Raw genomic sequence first — 24,899 nt, 5'->3', positions numbered from 1 at the left:
TTGAGAAACCAGATTCTCTGGTCTGATGAATCCAAGATTGAACTATTTGGCCTGAATGTCAAACGTCACATCTTGAGGAAACCTAGCACCATCCCTACGGTGAAGCATGGTTGTTGGAGCATCATGCTGTGGGAATATTTTTCAGTGGCAGGGACTGGGAGACTAGTCAGGATAGAGGGAAAGATGAACGGAGCAAAGTACTGTGATATCCTTGATGAAAACCTGCTCCAGATCGCTCAGGACCTCAGACTGGGGCAAAGGTTCACATTCCAACAGGACAACGACCATAAGCACACAGCCAAGACAATGCAGGAGTGGCTTCGGTACAAGTCTCTGAGTCTCCTTGCCAAAGCCCGGACATGAACCCGAACGATCATCTCTGGAGAGACCTGAAAATATCTTTGCAGTGACGATCCCCATTCTACCTGACAGAGCTTGCAGAGAGGAATGGGAGAAAGTCGCCAAATACAGGTGCCACACCCAAGAAGACTCGAGGCTGTAATCGCTGACAAAGGTACTTCAACAAAGTACTAAGTAAAGCATCTGAACACTTATTAAATGGTTGCTTTTTGATTTTTTTAAAACAACTTCTACACATCTGTTTTTTCTTTGTCATTATGGGGTATTGTGTGTAGATTGATGAGGGAGGGGAACTATTTAATCGATTATAGAATAAGGCTGTAACGTAACACAATGTGGAAAAAGTCAAGAGGTCTGAATACTTTCTGAATGCACTGTACGTGGACATTTAAAGATTAATTCCCTACTGCTACTTGTTGACATCAGCTAGCTCAAAGTAAGTGGACCACTCCAGAAGACATTTTGAGCAGAAACATGGATGTAATTCCATTGTCTATAGTATTGCATCAGGATATTGTATTGTAATATTGTAAAAGTTCATTCGAAAGCTATGTCCTGAGATTATTTAACCAAAACGCTTACATTTTGTCGAAATAGAGATGCTTGACTGAGATAATTTTGTCTATGCTGTATCTGAAACTAAGTTCTCTCCCAGTCTCAGTACCTGACATCAGAGTACACAGTCTCCTGTGGTGTCTCTCTCTTCTTTCTTCCTCTTTTAGTTTTCTTCTCAGAGAAATACAATGCAGCGTAATTTAACATATCTGTGTTTGGCACCTAAGTAAGAGAGTACAGTAAATAAAAACTCAATTGTGCACAATAACAGAAAAGTCTAAATAATAACATTATCAATAATATGTTCAAAGGAAATGTGCATTCTGAGTCTAAGATTCAATTACCTACATAGGGAGCTGGACTGCCAACAATGTAGCTTTTAGAGTTATTTTCCCTGACATTTGAGGATATCGCTTTCACGGTGAACACTGCAGACGTCAGCTCAGAAATTATCTTTGACATTTCAAGCGTGCTATAACACCGATCTAACGTGGATCTGAGTGAATCCCGGTCGTAGTGTTATATTTTTTCTTACTAGTTAATGACAGGCTATGGCTATGCAAATTAATGTTTAACTAGCAATACAAGCAAATTGTCATAGCTAGTTAAAGTTAACCAATTGGTTCAATATTAGCTAGCTAACATTAGGCTATAACTACCAACGCAAAATGGCATTCTGAGAGAACATCACTAACGTTACACACACCTCATACACATAAGTTAACGTTAACTAGCAAGCCAGCCACCTAACATCAGATAATGGTATCTAGCTAACAATAAACTTTAACTTGGGATCTTTTTTTTTGTGCCTTCGTTTATGTTTTTTTCAGGGCCTCCCCACTACACGAGGATCAGGAAGTGTTTTGCTGTTTGGGGTAAGTTTCTCAAAAACATGTGATATCACAAAAAGGTGTCTGGACCTTTCTGTAACATGCCATTTACATCAAAAATATAGATATGGTTTAAAAAAAGAAAACCTCTCCTTTAACAACACTGTCATCTCAGATTTTCAAAATAAGCTTTTGAACCATAGCTAAACAAGCATTTGTGTAAGAGTATTGATAGCCTAGCATAGCATTTAGCCTAGCATTCAGCATGCAACATTTTCACAAAAACAAGAAAAGCATTCAAATAAAATCACTTTCCTTTGAAGAACTTCAGATGTTTTCAATGAGGAGACTCTCAGATAGCAAATGTTCAGTTTTTCCTGAAAGATTATTTGTTTAGGACAAATCGCTCCGTTTTCTGCTTCACGTTTAGCTACGAAAAAAACCCTGTATCCAGGATTGTGTAAATCTATCCGCAAGCTCATTAGCATAACACAACGTTAACTATTCATGAAAATCGCAAATGAAATGAAATTAATCTATATGCTCTCAAGCTTAGCCTTTTGTTAACAACACTGCCATCTCAGATTTTCAAAATATGCTTTTGAACCATAGCTAAACAAGCATTTGTGTAACAGTATTAGTATTAGTATTAGCCTAGCATAGTATTATGCCTCTCTTTCACCATGCAACATTTTCCACAAAAACCAGAAAAGAATTCAAATAAAATCATTTACCTTTGAAGAACTTCAGATGTTTTCAATAAGGAGACTGTTAGATAGCAAATGTTCCGTTTTTACAAAAAATATTATTTGTGTCGACTAATCGCTCCGTTTTGTTCATCACGTTTGGGTAAGGAAAAAATAAATAAATAAGTCATTAAAACGCGAACTTTTTTCCAAATTAACTCCATAATATCGACAGAAACATGGCAAACCGATGTTTAGAATCAATCCTCAAGGTGTTTTTCACATATCTATCGACGATAAAAATCCATCGTGGCAGTTTACTTTCTCTTCTGAAGAAATGGAACGCGCATGGACCTACAGATTACGCACACAGGACACTGGGCGGGACACCAGGTAAATGTAGTCTCTTATGGTCAATCTTCCAATGATATGCCTACAAACACGTCACAATGCTGCAGACACCTCGGGGAATAGACAGAAAGAGCAGGCTCATTCCTGGCGCATTCACAGCCATATAAGGAGACATTGGAACACAGCGCCTTCAGAATCTGGGGCATTTCCTGTATGAAACTTCATCTTGGTTTCACCTGTTGCATTAGTTCTGGGGCACTCACAGATAATATCTTTGCAGTTTTGGAGACGTCAGAGTTTTGTCTTTCCAAGGCTGTCAATTCCATGCATAGTCGAGCATCTTTTCGTGACAAAATATTGCGCTTAAAACGGGCACGTCTTTTTATCCAATAATGACACAGCGCCCCCATAGGTTGAAGAGGTTAATGTATGGTAAGCCTACAATGTAGGAAGGAATGTATTTTCTATTTGTCTAGTTATTGTGGTGTTGAAACTGCAAACCATTATATAGAAGTGACTGAAGTTGGTATGCTTTGTTTATTGGTTGTGTGGTGCATTGGCACAGAAACCTCTTGGTGGAAAATGTATTGCATGTGTTATTTGTGGTTGTAAACATTATTTTGAGTTAATTTTATGAAGAGGGAGCATGTTGAATTTTTTTTATAGTTGAAGGGGAGGGTCATGTGAAAATATTTTTAACTTTGGGGAGGGGGTGCTTTTTTTAATGACACTTTGAGTTGGACAAGTCCCTCCCCCCAATACATTAAGATCTGTCCCTTAAGTGTAGCATGATTTAGTTTTCTCCAGCCTATCAGATAGGTCTGTGAGTATAGACTTGCCATTTTTGCATTTCATGGGCAGAGGACAACTGCACCAGACGTGTAAGAGCTACTCACCAAGATGATCCTAGACCCTAGTTCTGGACTAAAAGTATTCTTAATGGAGATGGCCTAATCTGTGTCTGGGAAAGCAGACGTTTATCATGTATTTCTAATATGCAGTTCATGATACTAATTTGAAGTCTTAAAGGAAACATGGTGCATATGGATAAAGACTGTGAACGTTAAATACATTGTTAAACGTTTCACCTCAAACACAATTGAAGGTGTTACAGAAAATAAATACATATTTTCCCATTTAAGTTGAGTGCTTCTTGTAAATGCATTGCATTATCACTTTATAACGTAGGCAATAGTTGTAATTTAATTGGAATGGTTCTAAAATGTGTTTTTTACAGATGTGACACAATGCAATGATGTTCAGTATCAAACTCAAGTTCGGGAGGTTCATCCTGGGGACCCAGTGACACTATACTGTGTTTTTTCAAAGGAAGATATCAATATGTTCTGGTACAAACAAATGGTGGGGCAAAAGCCTCAAACTATTGTAACAATGACAAAATATGATATGCCTGTATGGCACAAGGACTTTAACCATTCACGTGTCAATGTGGAGAAGGCTGATGCTGATGGGATGTATCGACTTGCTATTACAAACACGGACCCAACAGATGAAGCCGTTTACTATTGTGCAGCGAGAACAGCCTATGAAGTCAACTTTATCAATGGGACTCTTTTACTATTGAAAGGTAATCATAGTGCCTAAATACTATTAACAGTAGTACATTTACATGTTATTCACACAGCTCGCATCGTACCCACTGTGATGTTGATTTTTTTAATGCCAGTAGTAGCATACACATATGTGTTATTACAAAAGAAAAACCCTCATTAATGAATACAATTAGCTGACAAAACGGAACTCTTCGAATCTTTGTGAAGCATGTGATATATTAGAGAATCGAAACATGTATTCCATTTAGGTAAGAATCACCAAAGGTCACACTACCATACTGTAGTGCAGAGGCCAGTGTCTGACCCAGTCCATCCAGGACACTCTGTGACTCTGCAGTGTACAGTACTCTCTGAGACCTGTACAGGAGAACGCAGTGTGTACTGGTTCAGAGCCAGATCAGGAGAATCCCATCCAGGAGTCATTTACACCTCTGGGAACAAGAGTGATGAGTGTAAGAAGAGCCCTGAAACTCCCTCTCCCCCACAGAGCTGTGTCTACAGCCTCTCCAAGAACAACCTCAGCCCCTCTGATGCTGGGACTTACTACTGTGCTGTGGCCACATGTGGTGAGATCCTGTTTGGCAATGGAACAAAACTGGATGTCAAAGGTACTTTTATGTATGTAAATGATCAGAAGGGAAGATGCCTCGTAACCTTAGAACTGATTAACATTGCACCATAATAGCAAACAGAGGTCAACAATAAATTAAAATGCCTACTAAGATACATGGAACTTAATATGCACTCTTTTAAAAGGTTGGACAAAGAAGTTCCTGTTGTTCATTATTATTATTTTGTTTTTAGATCATAAAAAGCTGTTTTCATTGTATTGTTATTATGTTCACCATGTATTTGTAGTAGGGATGGACTGTAATGCACTGGTTCCAGTTGGTATTAGTCTGTGTGGACCATTAATGCTGAATGCTGTGTTACTGTTCTTCATCCACTCAAGTCAAAAGGAAACAAATGGTGAGTATTAAACTGGTGCTAGAATTTAATAACTTTTGCCACAATTAAATAACTGGTGCTAAAATTGGCCATTTTCTTGACTACAAGAACCATTGAATTTTAAACAATTAAATAATTGAATTATATTTATCCAAATCATCATGTTGGGAAGCTATTCAAAGTTTGACTTTTTAAATATTTTTTTTATAATGTAGTTCCTATGTACACAATTTGGTTGGAAAAAATACTTACTTGTTTGAATATTTTCCTGTAGTCTAATCAATGTTAGTGTGATTTATTAGTGTCCTCAGCAACAAGTCTAGAGACAATAAGCTCAGAGCAGCTATTCAAAGAGTGTAAGCTGGTTACAAGTTAAGTGCTCTAATTTCCTATTTAACTTTATATATCTCTGACATTGTGTCACAGTGTCAACTTGCTCACACACTCCCAACATGCTGTTATGCTGGCAGGATACTGTTATGCAGGCACCATTCTTGGTATTTTTCTCTATCATGTGCACTTTTACTGATCCAGCTGTTACTGGAAAAATCACACTGTTGTTGCTGTTGTTTTTTCTAATGATTTTGCATAATTTCAATGACTTATGCTGTGGAAACAGATGACACATCTCTACAAATCTGTGATGCCATTCTCAGTGCTGACCAGTTGGGTCAACAGGTACAAATCCTAGCTTTCAAAAAGTATGTCCTCCTCCGAGGGGGGGGTGGATGGGGTTAATACATTTTTTTTTTAAGTATGTGACTACTATCTTACTTAATGAATAACATCAATGCTTTATTTTTTACTGAGGCCAGCAATTTGAGATGCCTGCTCTGCCACTCTACTATTCTGTAACAAAGCCTTGTGGAAGTGATTCACTCATCTCAGGAATTGTTGTTTTTCTCTCCATGTTTCTTCTCATTGATTCAGTGGTGACTGGCTACAATACACTGCAGTGACCTTTACGACCAAGACTACTGGAACCAGGAGAAAGAAATTAAAGAACAGGGGGAGCATCCAATCGGTCAACCATTTTAAGTTGCAACCTGACAGAAACAAGCAATCTTTTTTTACAGACATAGATTACAGTTTGTTTTCTATAGTTTAAAGGGGTGTAAATCCCAGAGTTACTAACCAATCCTGTATACAGTGTGGCTTGTGCTTGTTTCTTTCATCATTTCTAAAATTAAGTGTGACTGCATGTGCAGTATGTTTAATTAGTAGTCCATTTCAAAGAGTTGAACTTTGATGACAATTGTGTAAATCAACTTTGTAATTTTATTAAAAGCTCCATTTTAAATAATGTGATGAATCAGACAATGTTTAAATATAAAGTGGTTTGATGATCCTACACAGTCCTACTGGTACATGCTGGTGCATTATAGCTATAAACATGCTGTTGGAACTCAAGAAATACTGTAGAACGTAATTAACCTACATTAATTACAATGTTTAAGAAGGTATGCTATCTTATTGTTTGTTTCATGGGTTACAGTAAATACCACAACAATAATACATTTAGGAAGAATTATTAAAACAATAAAAATAGAACTATTATACAATTATGCATTATTGCAAATAGAGAAAAATGACTTCAAATGGGGAAAAAATGTGAAATACTTTTAAATTGCAACAAACCTTACTGTCGATAAAATAGTTAAGTAATCCTTGTCTGATCCAGAACGGCTCATAGGTTCAATATTTAATAATGGAATGCAGCTTGATGTACAAGTATACCTCCTGGACAGGATACTTAACCCAATCCATCTCCTTTATACTGAGTGCCAAGCAGAGAGGCATCCAGTCCCATTTTTAGAGTAATTGGAGTGACTTGACCAGGGATCAAACCCTCAACCTTCTAATCTCACGGATTCGGCGCCGACAGAGATGGCCGCCTCGCTTCGCGTTCCTAGGAAACTATGCAGTTTTTTGTTTTTTTTACGTGTTATTTCTTACATTAGTACCCCAGGTCATCTTAGGTTTCATTACATACAGTCGAGAAGAACTACTGAATATAAGATCAGCGTCAACTCACCATCAGTACGACCAAGAATATGATTTTCGCGACGCGGATCCTGTGTTCTGCCTTTCAACCAGGACAACGGAATGGATCCCAGCCGGCGACCCAAAAAAACGACTCTGTAAAAGAGGGAAACGAGGCGGTCTTCTGGTCAGGCTCCGGAGACGGGCACATCGTGCACCACTCCCTAGCATTCTTCTCGCCAATGTCCAGTCTCTTGACAACAAGGTTGATGAAATCCGAGCAAGGGTAGCATTCCAGAGGGACATCAGAGACTGTAACGTTCTTTCCTTCACGGAAACATGGCTCACTGGAGAGACGCTATCGGAGGCGGTGCAGCCAGCAGGTTTCTCCACGCATCGCGCCGACAGAAACAAACATCTTTCTGGTAAGAAGAGGGGCGGGGGCGTATGCCTTATGGCTAACGAGACGTGGTGTGATTAAAGAAACATACAGGAACTCAAATCCTTCTGTTCACCTGATTTAGAATTCCTCACAATCAAATGTCGACCGCATTATCTACCAAGAGAATTCTCTTCGATTATAATCACAGCCGTATATATTCCCCCCCAAGCAGACACATCGATGGCTCTGAACAAACTTTATTTGACTCTTTGCAAACTGGAATCCATACATCCTGAGGCTGCATTCATTATAGCTGGGGATTTTAACAAGGCTAATCTGAAAACAAGACTCCCTAAATTGTATCAGCATATCGATTGCGCAACCAGGGCTGGAAAAACCTTGGATCATTGTTACTCTAACTTCCGCGACGCATATAAGGCCCTGCTCCGCCCTCCGTTCGGAAAAGCTGACCACGACTCCATTTTGTTGATCCCTGCCTACAGACAGAAACTAAAACAAGAAGCTCCCACACTGAGGTCTGTCCAGCGCTGGTCCGACCAAGCTGATTCCACACTCCAAGACTGCTTCCATCACGTGGACTGGGATATGTTTCGTATTGCGTCAGATAACAACATTGACGAATACGCTGATTCGGTGTGCGAGTTCATTAGAACGTGCGTTGAAGATGCTGTTCCCATAGCAACGATTAAAACATTCCCTAACCAGAAACCGTGGATTGATGGCAGCATTCGCGTGAAACTGAAAGCGCGAACCACTGCTTTTAATCAGGGCAAGGTGACTGGTAACATGACCGAATACAAACAGTGCAGCCATTCCCTCCGCAAGGCTATCAAACAAGCTAAGCGTCAGTATAGAGACAAAGTAGAATCTCAATTCAACGGCTCAGACACAAGAGGTATGTGGCAGGGTCTACAGTCAATCACGGACTACAAGAAGAAAACCAGCCCAGTCACGGACCAGGATGTCTTGCTCCCAGGCAGACTAAATAACTTTTTTGCCCGCTTTGAGGACAATACAGTGCCACTGACACGGCCTGCAATGAAAACATGCGGACTCTCCTTCACTGCAGCCGAGGTGAGTAAAACGTTTAAACGTGTTAACCCTCGCAAGGCTGCAGGCCCAGACGGCATCCCCAGCCGCGCCCTCAGAGCATGCGCAGATCAGCTGGCCGGTGTGTTTACGGACATATTCAATCAATCCCTATACGGACATATTCAATCAATCCCTATACCAGTCTGCTGTTCCCACATGCTTCAAGAGGGCCACCATTGTTCCTGTTCCCAAGAAAGCTAAGGTAACTGAGCTAAACGACTACCGCCCCGTAGCACTCACTTCCGTCATCATGAAGTGCTTTGAGAGACTAGTCAAGGCCAATATCACCTCCACCCTACCTGACACCCTAGACCCACTCCAATTTGCTTACCGCCCAAAAAGGTCCACAGACGATGCAATCTCAACCACACTGCACACTGCCCTAACCCATCTGGACAAGAGGAATACCTATGTGAGAATGCTGTTCATCGACTACAGCTCGGCATTCAACACCATAGTACCCTCCAAGCTCGTCATAATAGTAATAGTCGGGCAACTGGAGTTTCTAGAATCATGTTAAAAATCTTCCACAAACAGCCAAACCAAAAATGTCTACCAACAGGCCAATATTATAACAATTGTATTTATTTACCTGCTCACATTCGGTGCTTGAGTTGTCATGTCCAATATGCTGAGCAACACTCACTGCTAACATGAAAAAAACAAGCATCAACATGACAAAAGTCAAGAAAGGTAAAAGACAAAGGTTTTATAGTTGACGGCAAATATTGTGTATTAATCATAAAATGTATTAGATGATCAACTACAGTTTGTAATACCAAAGAGCTCAACTTTATAATGTTCACAAATTGATTTTTGTTTTTCTGGTGAAGACGAGGATAATGATTACAATCACACAGAAAACAGATGTCACTCCCAGTCCAATGACGACATAATCCAGCGATCTTTCTAAAGGGAAGGAAAAATGTAACAGTAAGATGGCTGACTAAATACTTTTTTTCCCCAATGTATACTGTATATACCTCCCTTATATTAAAATATAATAAATAGTATAGAGATACTGTATATAGCACCCTTAAATAAAAATACAATTGTAAGAGCGATATACCACCCTTGTATTAAAATAAAATACTATAAGTGAAATACCACCCTTAATTAAAATAAAACAATAAGAGAAATAGATACCACCCTCAAGATATCGACTATGGCGCTATAAGGTCGCCTAGGTAGAGAGCTCTGTAAATATTGTACATATTTTCATTATTTTAAAGTGTTTTGTTTTCACCTGTTGGTCATCAATCATTTTGCTACCATTCTCCTTCCTGTATCCTTCTGACCATAGTATGTCAAGCTGTCATAAATGTAAGTATGGCCTTGGTTAACTTCTTAAGGTATAGAGGGCAGCATTTTCCCTTTTGGATAAATAGCGTGCCCAATTTCAACTTCCTGCTACTCATGCCAAGAATATAAGATATGCGTATTATTCGATTTGGAAAGAAAACACTCTGAAGTTTCTAAAACTGTTTGAATCATGTCTGTGAGTATAACAGAACTTATGTAGCAGGCAAAACCCTGAGGACTAACCATTCAGAATTTTTCTTTTTTTTAGGTCTCTGTCTTTTCAGTGAAATCTCATTGGGACACTAGATTAATTAGGAGTTCATTTTCAGTTCCTACCGCTTCCACTAGATGTCACCAGTCTTTGGAATTTGGTTGAGGTTATTCCTTTGAGAAATGAAGAAGTACGGCCATCTTGGAAATGGGTAAAACTGTTGAGAGTTGCGCAAGACTTGAAAAGTAGCGTTGTTTGTTGTCTTCCTGTATTGAACACAGATAGACCCGTCGTCAATTTGTTCGATTATTAACGTTTAAAAATACCTAAAGTTGTATTACAAAAATAGTTTGAAATGTTTTAGCAAAGTTTACAGGTAATATTTGAGATATTTTGTAGTGACTTTGCGCAAATTGGAAGTTTTTTTCTGGATCAAACTCGCCAAATAAATTGACATTTTGGATATATATGGACGGAATTAATCGAACAAAAGGACCAATTGTGATGTTTATGGGACATATTGGAGTGCCAACAAAAGAAGCTCGTCAAAGGTAAGGCACGTTTTATATTTTATTTCTGCGTTTTGTGTAGCGCCTGCAGCGTTGAAGTGTTTCTTGTTGTATTGATTTAAATAAAGTTTTGGTTTTGAATGTTCTGTTATTTTCTTATTAATTATTTTGCCTTTATTTAGCAAGTCAGTTAAGGAGAAATTCTTATTTACAATGACGGCCTACCAAAAGATAACAAGGACTGAAATCCGTGTCTGGAGATGGCAGAAGAGGATCAGGGACTGTTCCTAACCACTGTTGATGTGTGGTGGCATTTCCAGCACTTTTCAGCAGCCATGTCATCACCCAGGTGGTTGCTACATTTTTTGTAATGGAGAACCAGTACCGACAGAAAGGAGCGGCTTCTATGGAGGAACTGAATGCAGGAGAAGCAGGTGTGGTGCTCCGATGAAGAGCTACTGGCCTGTTTGTCAGACTGTCTATGTTACATTTACATTACATTTAAGTCATTTAGCAGACGCTCTTATCCAGAGCGACTTACAAATTGGTGCTTTCACCTTATGACATCCAGTGGAACAGCCACTTTACAATAGTGCATCTAAGTCTTTTAAGGGGGGTGAGAAGGATTACTTTATCCTATCCTAGGTATTCCTTAAAGAGGTGGGGTTTCAGGTGTCTCCGGAAGGTGGTGATTGACTCCGCTGTCCTGGCGTCGTGAGGGAGTTTGTTCCACCATTGGGGGGCCAGAGCAGCGAACAGTTTTGACTGGGCTGAGCGGGAACTGTACTTCCTCAGTGGTAGGGAGGCGAGCAGGCCAGAGGTGGATGAACGCAGTGCCCTTGTTTGGGTGTAGGGCCTGATCAGAGCCTGGAGGTACTGAGGTGCCGTTCCCCTCACAGCTCCGTAGGCAAGCACCATGGTCTTGTAGCGGATGCGAGCTTCAACTGGAAGCCAGTGGAGAGAGTGGAGGAGCGGGGTGACGTGAGAGAACTTGGGAAGGTTGAACACCAGACGGGCTGCGGCGTTCTGGATGAGTTGTAGGGGTTTAATGGCACAGGCAGGGAGCCCAGCCAACAGCGAGTTGCAGTAATCCAGACGGGAGATGACAAGTGCCTGGATTAGGACCTGCGCCGCTTCCTGTGTGAGGCAGGGTCGTACTCTGCGGATGTTGTAGAGCATGAACCTACAGGAACGGGCCACCGCCTTGATGTTAGTTGAGAACGACAGGGTGTTGTCCAGGATCACGCCAAGGTTCTTAGCGCTCTGGGAGGAGGACACGATGGAGTTGTCAACCGTGATGGCGAGATCATGGAACGGGCAGTCCTTCCCCGGGAGGAAGAGCAGCTCCGTCTTGCCGAGGTTCAGCTTGAGGTGGTGATCCGTCATCCACACTGATATGTCTGCCAGACATGCAGAGATGCGATTCGCCACCTGGTCATCAGAGGGGGGAAAGGAGAAGATTAATTGTGTGTCGTCTGCATAGCAATGATAGGAGAGACCATGTGAGGTTATGACAGAGCCAAGTGACTTGGTGTATAGCGAGAATAGGAGAGGGCCTAGAACAGAGCCCTGGGGACACCAGTGGTGAGAGCGCGTGGTGAGGAGACAGATTCTCGCCACGCCACCTGGTAGGAGCGACCTGTCAGGTAGGACGCAATCCAATCATGGGCCGCGCCGGAGATGCCCAACTCGGAGAGGGTGGAGAGGAGGATCTGATGGTTCACAGTATCGAAGGCAGCCGATAGGTCTAGAAGGATGAGAGCAGAGGAGAGAGAGTTAGCTTTAGCAGTGCGGAGTGCCTCCGTGATACAGAGAAGAGCAGTCTCAGTTGAATGACTAGTCTTGAAACCTGACTGATTTGGATCAAGAAGGTCATTCTGAGAGAGATAGCGGGAGAGCTGGCCAAGGACGGCACGTTCAAGAGTTTTGGAGAGAAAAGAAAGAAGGGATACTGGTCTGTAGTTGTTGACATCGGAGGGATCGAGTGTAGGTTTTTTCAGAAGGGGTGCAACTCTCGCTCTCTTGAAGACGGGAGGGACGTAGCCAGCGGTCAGGGATGAGTTGATGAGCGAGGTGAGGTAAGGGAGAAGGTCACCGGAAATGGTCTGGAGAAGAGAGGAGGGGATAGGGTCAAGCGCGCAGGTTGTTGGGCGGCCGGCCGTCACAAGACGCGAGATGTCATCTGGAGAGAGAGGGGAGAAAGAGGTCAGAGCACAGGGTAGGGCAGTGTGAGCAGAACCAGCGGTGTCGTTTGACTTAGCAAACGAGGATCGGATGTCGTCGACCTTCTTTTCAAAATGGTTGACGAAGTCATCTGCAGAGAGGGAGGAGGGGGAGGGGGAGGAGGATTCAGGAGGGAGGAGAAGGTGGCAAAGAGCTTCCTAGGGTTAGAGGCAGATGCTTGGAATTTAGAGTGGTAGAAAGTGGCTTTAGCAGCAGAGACAGAGGAGGAAAATGTAGAGAGGAGGGAGTGAAAGGATGCCAGGTCCGCAGGGGAGGCGAGTTTTCCTCCATTTCCGCTCGGCTGCCCGGAGCCCTGTTCTGTGAGCTCGCAATGAGTCGTCGAGCCACGGAGCGGGAGGGGAGGACCGAGCCGGCCTGGAGGATAGGGGACATAGAGAGTCAAAGGATGCAGAAAGGGAGGAGAGGAGGGTTGAGGAGGCAGAATCAGGAGATAGGTTGGAGAAGGTTTGAGCAGAGGGAAGAGATGATAGGATGGAAGAGGAGAGAGTAGCGGGGAGAGAGAGCGAAGGTTGGGACGGCGCGATACCATCCGAGTAGGGGCAGTGTGGGAAGTGTTGGATGAGAGCGAGAGGGAAAAGGATACAAGGTAGTGGTCGGAGACTTGGATGGGAGTTGCAATGAGGTTAGTGGAAGAACAGCATCTAGTAAAGATGAGGTCGAGTGTATTGCCTGCCTTGTGAGTAGGGGGAAGGTGAGAGGGTGAGGTCAAAAGAGGAGAGGAGTGGAAAGAAGGAGGCAGAGAGGAATGAGTCAAAGGTAGACGTGGGGAGGTTAAAGTCGCCCAGAACTGTGAGAGGTGAGCCGTCCTCAGGAAAGGAGCTTATCAAGGCATCAAGCTCATTGATGAACTCTCCGAGGGAACCTGGAGGGCGATAAATGATAAGGATGTTAAGCTTGAAAGGGCTGGTAACTGTGACAGCATGGAATTCAAAGGAGGCGATAGACAGATGGGTAAGGGGAGAAAGAGAGAATGACCACTTGGGAGAGATGAGGATCCCGGTGCCACCACCCCGCTGACCAGAAGCTCTCGGGGTGTGCGAGAACACGTGGGCGGACGAAGAGAGAGCAGTAGGAGTAGCGGTGTTGTCTGTGGTGATCCATGTTTCCGTCAGTGCCAAGAAGTCGAGGGACTGGAGGGAGGCATAGGCTGAGATGAACTCTGCCTTGTTGGCCGCAGATCGGCAGTTCCAGAGGCTACCGGAGACCTGGAACTCCACGTGGGTCGTGCGCGCTGGGACCACCAGATTAGGGTGGCCGCGGCCACGCGGTGTGGAGCGTTTGTATGGTCTGTGCAGAGATGAGAGAACAGGGATAGACAGACACATAGTTGACAGGCTAGAGAAGAGGCTACGCTAATGCAAAGGAGATTGGAATGACAAGTGGACTACACGTCTCGAATGTTCAGAAAGTTAAGCTTACGTAGCAAGAATCTTATTGACTAAAATGATTAAAATGATACAGTACTGCTGAGGTAGGCTAGCTGGCAGTGGCTGCGTTGTTGACTTTGTAGGCTAGCTGGCAGTGGCTGCGTTGTTGACACTACACTAATCAAGTCGTTCCGTTGAGTGTAAAGTTTCTACAATGCTGCTATTCGGGGTCTAGCTGGCTAGCTAGCAGTGTTGATTACGTTACGTTGCGTTAAAAGAACGACAATAGCTGGCTAGCTAACCTAGAAAATCGCTCTAGACTACACAATTATCTTTGAAACAAAGACGGCTATGTAGCTAGCTATGTAGCTAGCTACGATCAAACAAATCACACCGTTGGGACTGTAATGAAATGAAATGAAAATGTGATACTACCTGAGGAGCGAAGCGGAATGCGACCGGAATGCGAAAGTTCTATTCAGTAGACGTTGGCTAGCTGTTGGCTAGCTAGAAGTGACTCCTACGTTAAGGACGACGTCTCTATGTCTCTCTCTTTCTGTACCATCGATGCCCCTTCTGCTCAAACTATACTGCCTTTCCAACCCAAACTGACTCAACTCCCATTCCATCCTCCCCAGCTAACTATAGACATTCAATCTCCATCCCCATCATCTCAATTTAAATTTGTTGTGTTGAATATTTGTTTGATTACAAGCTAAATATATGATTATTATTATCATATTATATACATTGGTTGACTGAAGCCACATATTGAAGGAGATATTTGATTAAATAGCTTGTGTTCGAAGTTAAGTTGAACTATCAATCGCTTGTATTTTGTTTTTAGCATTTTTTTAGTATATACTGTAGTTGTACATTAATTTCTGGTCTATGATGAGAATATTGTCATAGCAAAATGTACTTCAACCCCTATGCTATATGCACCACTTAAATATTACTTTTTTCTACATTACAACTCATAATATTCATTACCTACCAATATTTGGGTTTGTTCCGTCGCCAAACAGGATCTCCCCACATGTGGCCACAGCACAGTAGTAAGTCCCAGCATCAGAGAAACTGAGGTTGTTCATGGAGAGGCTGTAGACACGGCTCTGTGTAGGAGAGGGCCTCAGGGCTCTTCTCACACTCATCACTCCTGTTCCCATAGGTGTAAATGACTCCTGGATGAGATTCTCCTGATCTGGCTCTGAACCAGTACGTACACACTATGTTCTCCTGTACAGGTCTCAGAGAGTACAGTACACTGCAGAGTCACAGAGTCTTCTGGTTGGACTGGGTCAGACACTGGCTGTTGCTCTACAGTCTGGTAGTGTGACCTTTTCTGACTGAGACCTAATTGATGTTGTTTTCATGAAAGAAATGTCAGTGTCACGTGAATACACAATTATTGCAGTTTGGCTCTCTAGAATCATATGTATGTAGCACCCTCAGCATCTATAACTATGGATAACTTAACAAATAAAACTGTTGTGATAAACATTGAAATAAGAGTCTCCTGGATGGACTGGGTCAGACTCTGGCTATTGGTCCACTGTCTTGTAGTCAGTCTTCTAACCATTTCCTAAATTAATCGTGACATGATGAGCAATTATCAGACTTTAAAATAGTATAAGATAAACATATTTTACTGCAATCTTTCTGTAGGCTGAGAAATTACAAATGTACCGAGCAAATATTTTGTTTAATTACTGAACAAATTATTGTCCAATTAACACTTAATTAAAATGATTTTACCTTTCAAAGACAGATATGTGCCATCTCTAAATTCCACAGTCATCTGTCTTCCAATTGCACAATAGTACATGGTTTCATCTTCTGGGATCATCTTCATGACAGTAAGGCAAAACATGATCTGATCCAATTTTACATTGAAGTGTGCATTATTCAATCCAAAGTGAAACACAGGCTCTGTTAAATATTTCTGCATTCATGCGACAAGTTGTGGAATACCTCCCATAGTTTGCTTGTACCAGTGCATTTGCTTATCACTGAATTCTTCTTCTGGGAAAACACATAGCAGGGTTACAGGATCACCAAGTTGAACAGTGGTCACTGGACTTAGCAGGGTCTACATCTAAATGAAATGGAAACAGAAACACAAGCATACTGTAGTTATCACACAGACAAGGACAAATGTTAAACAAGAGAAAACAGTATTCTGTGAAATTCATTCCAGATGAAATACATTTATTTTGCTTTCTTTGTTTATTTGCACTGACTCAAGTTATAATTCATTTTTAGATGGTATGTGTGTTGGTTGAACGTTCTAAATGTCCATTTATCCTACCCTTCAAGAAGCTTGAATTGTATTGAATTGCACAGCACCACAACAAAACATTTTTTAATATTCTACCAGTGACGAAATTGTACTTACACACTGCACTGAGAATATTCACAGCAACTCCTAATCTGACCATCGTGGTATGTAACATTTGGGGAGGTGGGGTTTGTTTGGTCGGTGCTTAAATGACAACCAAAGATCAAATATTCAAACTTGAAAACATACCTCATTGGCTGGAACATAGTGTTCAATACTTCCTGTAAAATTGTCCAACCCGTGACCCATTTCTTCGATTAACCTGACAAGCCTGTTTTGTCATAAAGTCCCCACCGTAGCTTACATGTTACTGTATACTATGGTGTCTCATATATAGTTTATTTTTAAGTGCCTAATCGTCCTATCCACATTACTTTTTGTTGTTGTATGGATACATTTGTATAGATTATGTAATGTATTTTGGTGATACCTGTACCATTTTTGACCGTGATTGTTTTTATTGTCTCAAATGTGGTCTCAATGTGGTTTTAAAAATATCTGTATTTTGTATAATTGTATCATTGTGGTTTGAAACTTAAATAAATTTGTCTAACTAACTATAACAACGAATTTCTTATTTTTTCTGTCTGTCTGCACAGTACATTTGCTATATATTTCCAGCCTTTTAACTTGTCCTGTTTCATTGAATTGTTTTTGTCATGAAAACATCTGACTGAAAATGCACTTGTTCCCCTTGTCGGTGTTTTAACTACAACACTGTGAAGTCCTATATCGAAGTGGTCTGGGATCTATAAGGTAGACTGGGTTGATTACCTGAAAGCTCTCAAGTGTCAGGCTAAACAGGCAGTAACCAGTGGACCGCTCAGGAACCCAACGTCTTAAAGGATACAAGCATTTACAAGCACTGCGCTACCCCCACAACAACATCTGTTAAATATGTGTATGTGACCTATAACATTTGATTTGATTTGATATTTATTTTTTACAACCAAATGTCTATTTATGATGTAAATGGAATGTTATAGAAGGGTCCAGACACCTTTTTGTCATTTCACATTTTTAGAAACTTACCTCAAATAGCAAATCACTTCCTCATTATTGTGTGGTACAGAGGCCCTGAAAAAACCCAAACAAAGGCTCCAAAAACACCCAAATATGTCATTTTAGAAACGTCAAAGCTCTCAGTGTAGGGATGCAGGTCTTAAGATGTTTTACACATGAGATTGTGTAATTACAAACTTTATCCACAATGTTATATTCCCTTTTGTGTGACTCGAGACATTTCCCCTAACCAGCTCTTCCAGTGTTCATGTAACCAGCTGCCACATACACTCAGTCAACTAAGTGTATGTTATCTTCTGACCCACTGGAATTGTGATACAGTGAATTATACGTGAAATTAGAAATCTGTAAACAATTGTTTGGAAAATTACTTGTGTCATGCACAATGTAGATGTCCTAATCGACTTGCCAAAACTATAATTTGTTAACAAGAAATGTATGGAGTGGTTGAAAAATGAGTTTTAATGACTCCAACCTAAGTGTTTGTAAATTTCCGAATTGAACTGTATATATATATACAAATATGAATATCATGGTGGACACCTAAGCCTTTGTATGCAATGCCCTGATACATTTAGTGCTCAAATCTCTGACAACTGAACAATGAGGTGGGCACAAGGAATAGTGTTTTGTAATTTGTTATAAGCTGTTTTTAATTAAGGACACGTAAATGTGGCTCATATGGCCAACATCCCTCATTTATTGATGGCGCTGGCTGTGCCAGGTTGGATCTGATTGCATATGGATGTCCATTAAATTTCTCATATGGCATATTGTTTTTATGAATATTGTAAAATATTCACATGAAAATCTGTCACTAATTGGATGGAATCCTAGCTAAAGACACCCTAAAGACTCTGGCAAGTGGGCTAGTCCAGTGTCACTTTGAATATGCCTGCACATCATGGTTCACCAGCAGCCACAAACATCTAAGGATTATGCTTCCAGCCAAACAAACGTGTAAGAATTGTACCTGAACTCCCCTCTCATCTGGAGGTTGAGCATTTTTTGTCTCTATCTCTGTAATGTGTCTGTTTCTATGTATTTGTAGATGTATTTACGTACAAAATAGGGACCACAATGGAAATAGGTCTCCGACTTTATTGTGCAATACACAAAAAAATAAAAAATAATTACTGACAAATAAGGTCAATCAATCAATCAATCAATCCAAACTGTGCAGCAGCCAATTGATGAATGGAAACACCAAAAAGTTTAATGACATTCAGAGATTGTTAAGCAAAGCCTTCAATACTTGGTGAGTCTACAAGGTAGGGAGGGATGTATTTTCTGTTTGTCGAGAGATTGCCATAGTCTAGTTATTGTGGTGTTGAAACTGAAAACCATGATAATGAAGTGCCCGAAGTCGGTAAGCTTTGTTTATTGGTTGTGTGGTGCATTGGCACATAAACTTGTCGGTGGAAAATCCATTGCATATATTTTATATAATTATAAATACAGCATCAAAATGTTGAAAATCTGATTCCCTCTAGCTGATCATTGTTTGCAGCTGGCTCTGATCGTAGTGTAATGAAACAGGCAGGGAGAGTGAGCACATCTGTGGTGGTCGGTGAACCCTCAACCTTCAGGCCCGTAGCCCTGCGTGGCATCGACTGTGCCACAAAAGCAAGCTTTTATATCCACATTTATAAACACAGTTATTGTTATTTGTGGTTGTAAACATTATTTTGAGTAAATTCTGTAAGGAGGAGAGTGTTCAGTCTATTTTACAGTAGAACAGGAGGGTCATTTGAAAATATTTTTAACTTTGGGGGGGGGGGTGCTTTTTTCTGACACTTTGAGTTGGACCAGCCCCTCCCCCCAATAAATGTATATCTGGCCCTTAGATAACCAACCAGGTTGTTGGTGGGAAAATCTAACAGGAAGTGTAGCATGATATAGTTTTCTCCAGCCTATCAGATATGTCTGTGAGTATAGACTTGCCATTTTTGCATTTCATGGGCAGAGGACAACTGCACCAGACGTGTAAGAGCTACTCACCAAGATGATCGAAACTGGAGGGATTGTGGTACTTCTCAGTTTGATGTGTAAGTGAAATTCCAAACTTAACCTATTTTTCAATCATTAATGGCTTAATTCCAAGACCCTAGTTTTGGACTAAAACTATTCATAATGGAGATTGTGAAAAACATTCTACATGGAGATTGTCTAGTATGTGTCTGGGAAAGCAGTCGCTTATCATGTATTTCTAATATGTAGTTCATTAAACTAATCTGAAATGTTAAAGGAAACATATGGATGAAAACTGTGGACATGTTTTACCTCAAACACAATTGAAGGTGTTATAGAAAAAAATATTTACGGATTTTTTTTTTTCCCATTTAAGTTGATTGTTTCTTGTAAATGCATTGCATTATCACTTTATAACGTAGGCAATAGTTGTAATTTAATTGGCATGGTTATAAAATGTGTTTTTACAGATGTGACACAATGCAATGATGTTCAGTATCAAACTCAAGTTCAGGAGGTTCATCCTGGGGACCCAGTGACACTATACTGTGTTTTTTCAAAGGAAGATATCAATATGTTCTGGTACAAACAAATTTTGGGGCAAAAGCCTCAAACTATTGTAACAATGACAAAATATGATATGCCTGTATGGCACAAGGACTTTAACCATTCACGTGTCAATGTGGAGAAGGCTGATGGTGATGGGATGTATCGACTTGCTATTACAAACACGGACCCAACAGATGAAGCCGTTTACTATTGTGCAGCGAGAACAGCCTATGAAGTCAACTTTATCAATGGGACTCTTTTACTATTGAAAGGTAATCATAGTGCCTAAATACTATTAACAGTAGTACATTTACATGTTATTCACACAGCTCGCATCGTACCCACTGTGATGTTGATTTTTTTAATGCCAGTAGTAGCATACACATTATTACAAAAGAAAAACCCTCATTAATGAATACAATTAGCTGACAAAACGGAACTCTTCGAATCTTTGTGAATGAAGCATGTGATATATTAGAGAATCAAAACATGTATTCCATTTAGGTAAGAATCACCAAAGGTCACACTACCATACTGTAGTGCAGAGGCCAGTGTCTGACCCAGTCCATCCAGGACACTCTGTGACTCTGCAGTGTACAGTACTCTCTGAGACCTGTACAGGAGAACGCAGTGTGTACTGGTTTAGAGCCGGATCAGGAGAATCCCATCCAGGAGTCATTTACACCTCTGGGAACAAGAGTGATGAGTGTAAGAAGAGCCCTGGGACTCCTTCTACTACACATAGCTGTGTCTATAGCCTCTCCAAGAACAACCTCAGTCTCTCTGATGCTGGGACTTACTACTGTGCTGTGGCCACATGTGGGGAGATCATGTTTGGCAATGGAACAATCCTGAATATTAGTAGGTAGTATATATGTATATACAGTGCCTTGCGAAAGTATTCGGCCCCCTTGAACTTTGCGACCTTTTGCCACATTTCAGGCTTCAAACATAAAGATATAAAACTGTATTTTTTTGTGAAGAATCAACAACAAGTGGGACACAATCATGAAGTGGAACGACATTTATTGAATATTTCAAACTTTTTTAACAAATCAAAAACTGAAAAATTGGGCTTGCAAAATTATTCAGCCCCCTTAAGTTAATACTTTGTAGCGCCACCTTTTGCTGCGATTACAGCTGTAAGTCGCTTGGGGTATGTCTCTATCAGTTTTGCACATCGAGAGACTGAAATTTTTTCCCATTCCTCCTTGCAAAACAGCTCGAGCTCAGTGAGATTGGATGGAGAGCATTTGTGAACAGCAGTTTTCAGTTCTTTCCACAGATTCTCGATTGGATTCAGATCTGGACTTTGACTTGGCCATTCTAACACCTGGATATGTTTATTTTTGAACCATTCCATTGTAGATTTTGCTTTATGTTTTGGATCATTGTCTTGTTGGAAGACAAATCTCCGTCCCAGTCTCAGGTCTTTTGCAGACTCCATCAGGTTTTCTTCCAGAATGGTCCTGTATTTGGCTCCATCCATCTTCCCATCAATTTTAACCATCTTCCCTGTCCCTGCTGAAGAAAAGCAGGCCCAAACCATGATGCTGCCACCACCATGTTTGACAGTGGGGATGGTTTGTTCTGTGTGATGAGCTGTGTTGCTTTTACGCCAAACATAATGTTTTGCATTGTTGCCAAAAAGTTCAATTTTGGTTTCATCTGACCAGAGCACCTTCTTCCACATGTTTGGTGTGTCTCCCAGGTGGCTTGTGGCAAACTTTAAACTACACTTTTTATGGATATCTTTAAGAAATGGCTTTCTTCTTGCCACTCTTTCATAAAGGTCAGATTTGTGCAATATACGACTGATTGTTGTCCTATGGACAGAGTCTCCCACCTCAGCTGTAGATCTCTGCAGTTCATCCAGAGTGATCATGGGCCTCTTGGCTGCATCTCTGATCAGTCTTCTCCTTGTATGAGCTGAAAGTTTAGAGGGACGGCCAGGTCTTGGTAGATTTGCAGTGGTCTGATACTCCTTCCATTTCAATATTATCGCTTGCACAGTGCTCCTTGGGATGTTTAAAGCTTGGGAAATCTTTTTGTATCCAAATCCGGCTTTAAACTTCTTCACAACAGTATCTCGGACCTGCCTGGTGTGTTCCTTGTTCTTCATGATGCTCTCTGCGCTTTTAATGGACCTCTGAGACTATCAGAGTGCAGGTGCATTTATACGGAGACGGATTGTATTTATCATCATTAGTCATTTAGGTCAACATTGGATCATTCAGAGATCCTCACTGAACTTCTGGAGAGAGTTTGCTGCACTGAAAGTAAAGGGGCTGAATCATTTTGCACGCCCAATTTTTCAGTTTTTGATTTGTTAAAAAAGTTTGAAATATCCAATAAATGTCGTTCCACTTCATGATTGTGTCCCACTTGTTGTTGATTCTTCACAAAAAAATACAGTTTTATATCTTTATGTTTGAAGCTTGAAATGTGGCAAAAGGTCGCAAAGTTCAAGGGGGCCGAATACTTTCGCAAGGCACTGTATCTAAAATCTAAAACATTCTTAACTGAAGCCATGATTAAAGGTTGAATAGTATACGTTCTTGTGGTTTTACACTTAAAAAAGCATCTATATAACTGTATTTCACATAAGTATGAATGTCAGAACTATGATTTTGTTTTACATTTCTAGAAAAAGCAACAGATCCTGTAATCATTGCTCTGGGAGTGACCTCGGCCGTCTGTGTGATTGGGATCATTATCCTCATCTGCACCAGACATACTAGACCAGTTTGTGAACATTGTAAAGGTCAACTATTTCACTTTGCAAATTGTTATTTAAATATTATCTAAAACGGTTTAGCAAATTTCCCTTTGAAAGTCTAGTAATTTTGATGCTTTTTTCTTTTTATTAATGGAAACAGTGGGTGCTTCTCAGCATATAGGACATGACAACTCAACTAGAGAATCAAGCAGCAAGGTAAACACAGCAAAGTTGTCTAAACAATATTGTCCAGAAATGTAACATGGCATTACTTTTCTCACCTTATTATTTTAAAACTACATATCCTGTTAGGGTTTAATATTGTATAATAGTTTGATGAAAATATGACTATTCACAGGATCAAGATGCAGATACCCTGAATTATGCTGCATTGCATTTCTCTGAGAGGAAAACTAAAAGAGGAAGAAAGAAGAGAGAGACACAACAGGAGAGTGTGTACTCTGATGTCAGGTGTTCAGACGGAGTGAATGACAGTGCAGAGGAATACATTTGTCAAAAATCTATTTTTTAATTGCTATTATATACTTTGTCAAGACAAAAAGCAACACTCTTTTTGTATCATAGAGCTTCAGGGTTTTTCTCATCTCTGCAACCAAGAACCAAATTCTAGACTAATGTGAGTAGCAGAATCAAGACAGTCTCTTTCCTATACTTTATTGTTCATGTTTTCACTTAATTCACGAATTGATCCCAATTGTTGTTGTAATGTTAAATTAACCTTGTGGTATTTACCACAGCATTTCTTGAGTTCAAATTTGAATTCATGAATCTGTTGATGTACAGTATATTTTGCTTTATTACATTACAAAATGTACCATTGCATATTAAAACACATTTCACCAGAAAATATTGTTTCCATGTGAACCCAGTGCAGTCTCTCAAAGTTATATTAACAATGTCATAATGAAATCATGACAAACCCCCATACCGCTTCCCGGTGGTGATCTGGGCACCCTTTCCAACCATGTACATACTGTATGTCCACATGGTACCGTCTCCATTCAAGGAATTGACAACACCCCCTCTTACAATTCCTACAAGATACCCACACTGCAGTATCACTTATACCCTGTTCACACTGCTAAACTGAGCTTTACTGCACTGCCCTGGTTGTCTGGCAAGCATAAAGATGTAGGATCTTAATTTGATCACACTGTTACATGATCAAATTGTATTTTTCACATGCTTTGTAAACAACAGGTGTAGACTAACAGTGAAATGCTTACTTAAATAGAAAGATAACACGAGGAATAAATACACAACTAGTAAGATTAACTTGGCTATATACACAGGGTACCAGTACAGAGTCATTGTGAGGGGGTACGAGGTAACTGAGGTAGATATGTACGTTTAGGTAGGGTAAAGTGACTAGGCAACAAGCTAGATAATTAACAGTAGCAGCAGCATATGTGAGTCAAAAGACTTAGTGCAAACAGGATCAATACAGATAGTCTGGTGTCACGAATCGGCTCGAAGCCAGTAACAAAAGGGAGACAACGTTGAGATAAGGAATAACAAAATATATTCATTAACTAAGGTAACCTAAATGCAATGAACTTCTTACAGCTCCCCCCAATTTGTGCAATTTCCACCTGAAGACATACCCAAATCTAACAGCCTGTAGCTCAGGCACAGAACCAAGGATATGCATATTCTTGGTACCATTTGAAAGAAAACACTCTGAAGTTTGTGTACCTGTGAAATGAATGTAGGATATTATAACACAATAGATCTGGTATAGATAAAACAATGAAAAAAAACATACATTTTTTATTTTTATTTTTGCATCATCATCTTTAAAATGAACAAGATAAAACAAACATTCAGATAGGATGATGTGGACAATTTCAGTGAAAAATA

At 40.5% G+C, this 24,899-nt stretch overlaps 1 protein-coding gene and 1 pseudogene across 1 annotated transcript; one reads left to right on the top strand and one right to left on the bottom strand.

Annotated features, from left to right (window-relative positions):
* Window positions 1–1,017: 1,017 nt before the first annotated feature.
* Window positions 1,018–16,270, bottom strand: LOC115130067 (uncharacterized; annotated as a pseudogene).
* A 3,385-nt stretch (window positions 16,271–19,655) lies between these two features.
* LOC115131199 (uncharacterized) lies at window positions 19,656–23,876 on the top strand. Its single transcript, XM_029662794.1, has 6 exons — window positions 19,656–19,827; window positions 20,221–20,571; window positions 20,804–21,160; window positions 22,947–23,063; window positions 23,179–23,234; window positions 23,377–23,876. Exons 1-6 carry the CDS (start codon window positions 19,785–19,787, stop codon window positions 23,548–23,550), a joined length of 1,098 nt encoding a protein of 365 aa, XP_029518654.1. The 5' UTR covers window positions 19,656–19,784; the 3' UTR covers window positions 23,551–23,876.
* Window positions 23,877–24,899: the final 1,023 nt, after the last annotated feature.

The sequence above is a fragment of the Oncorhynchus nerka genome, linkage group LG6, assembly GCF_034236695.1.
Source record: "Oncorhynchus nerka isolate Pitt River linkage group LG6, Oner_Uvic_2.0, whole genome shotgun sequence".
Classification (NCBI taxonomy): domain Eukaryota; kingdom Metazoa; phylum Chordata; class Actinopteri; order Salmoniformes; family Salmonidae; genus Oncorhynchus; species Oncorhynchus nerka.
This window is presented reverse-complemented; position numbering and strand designations above follow the sequence as displayed.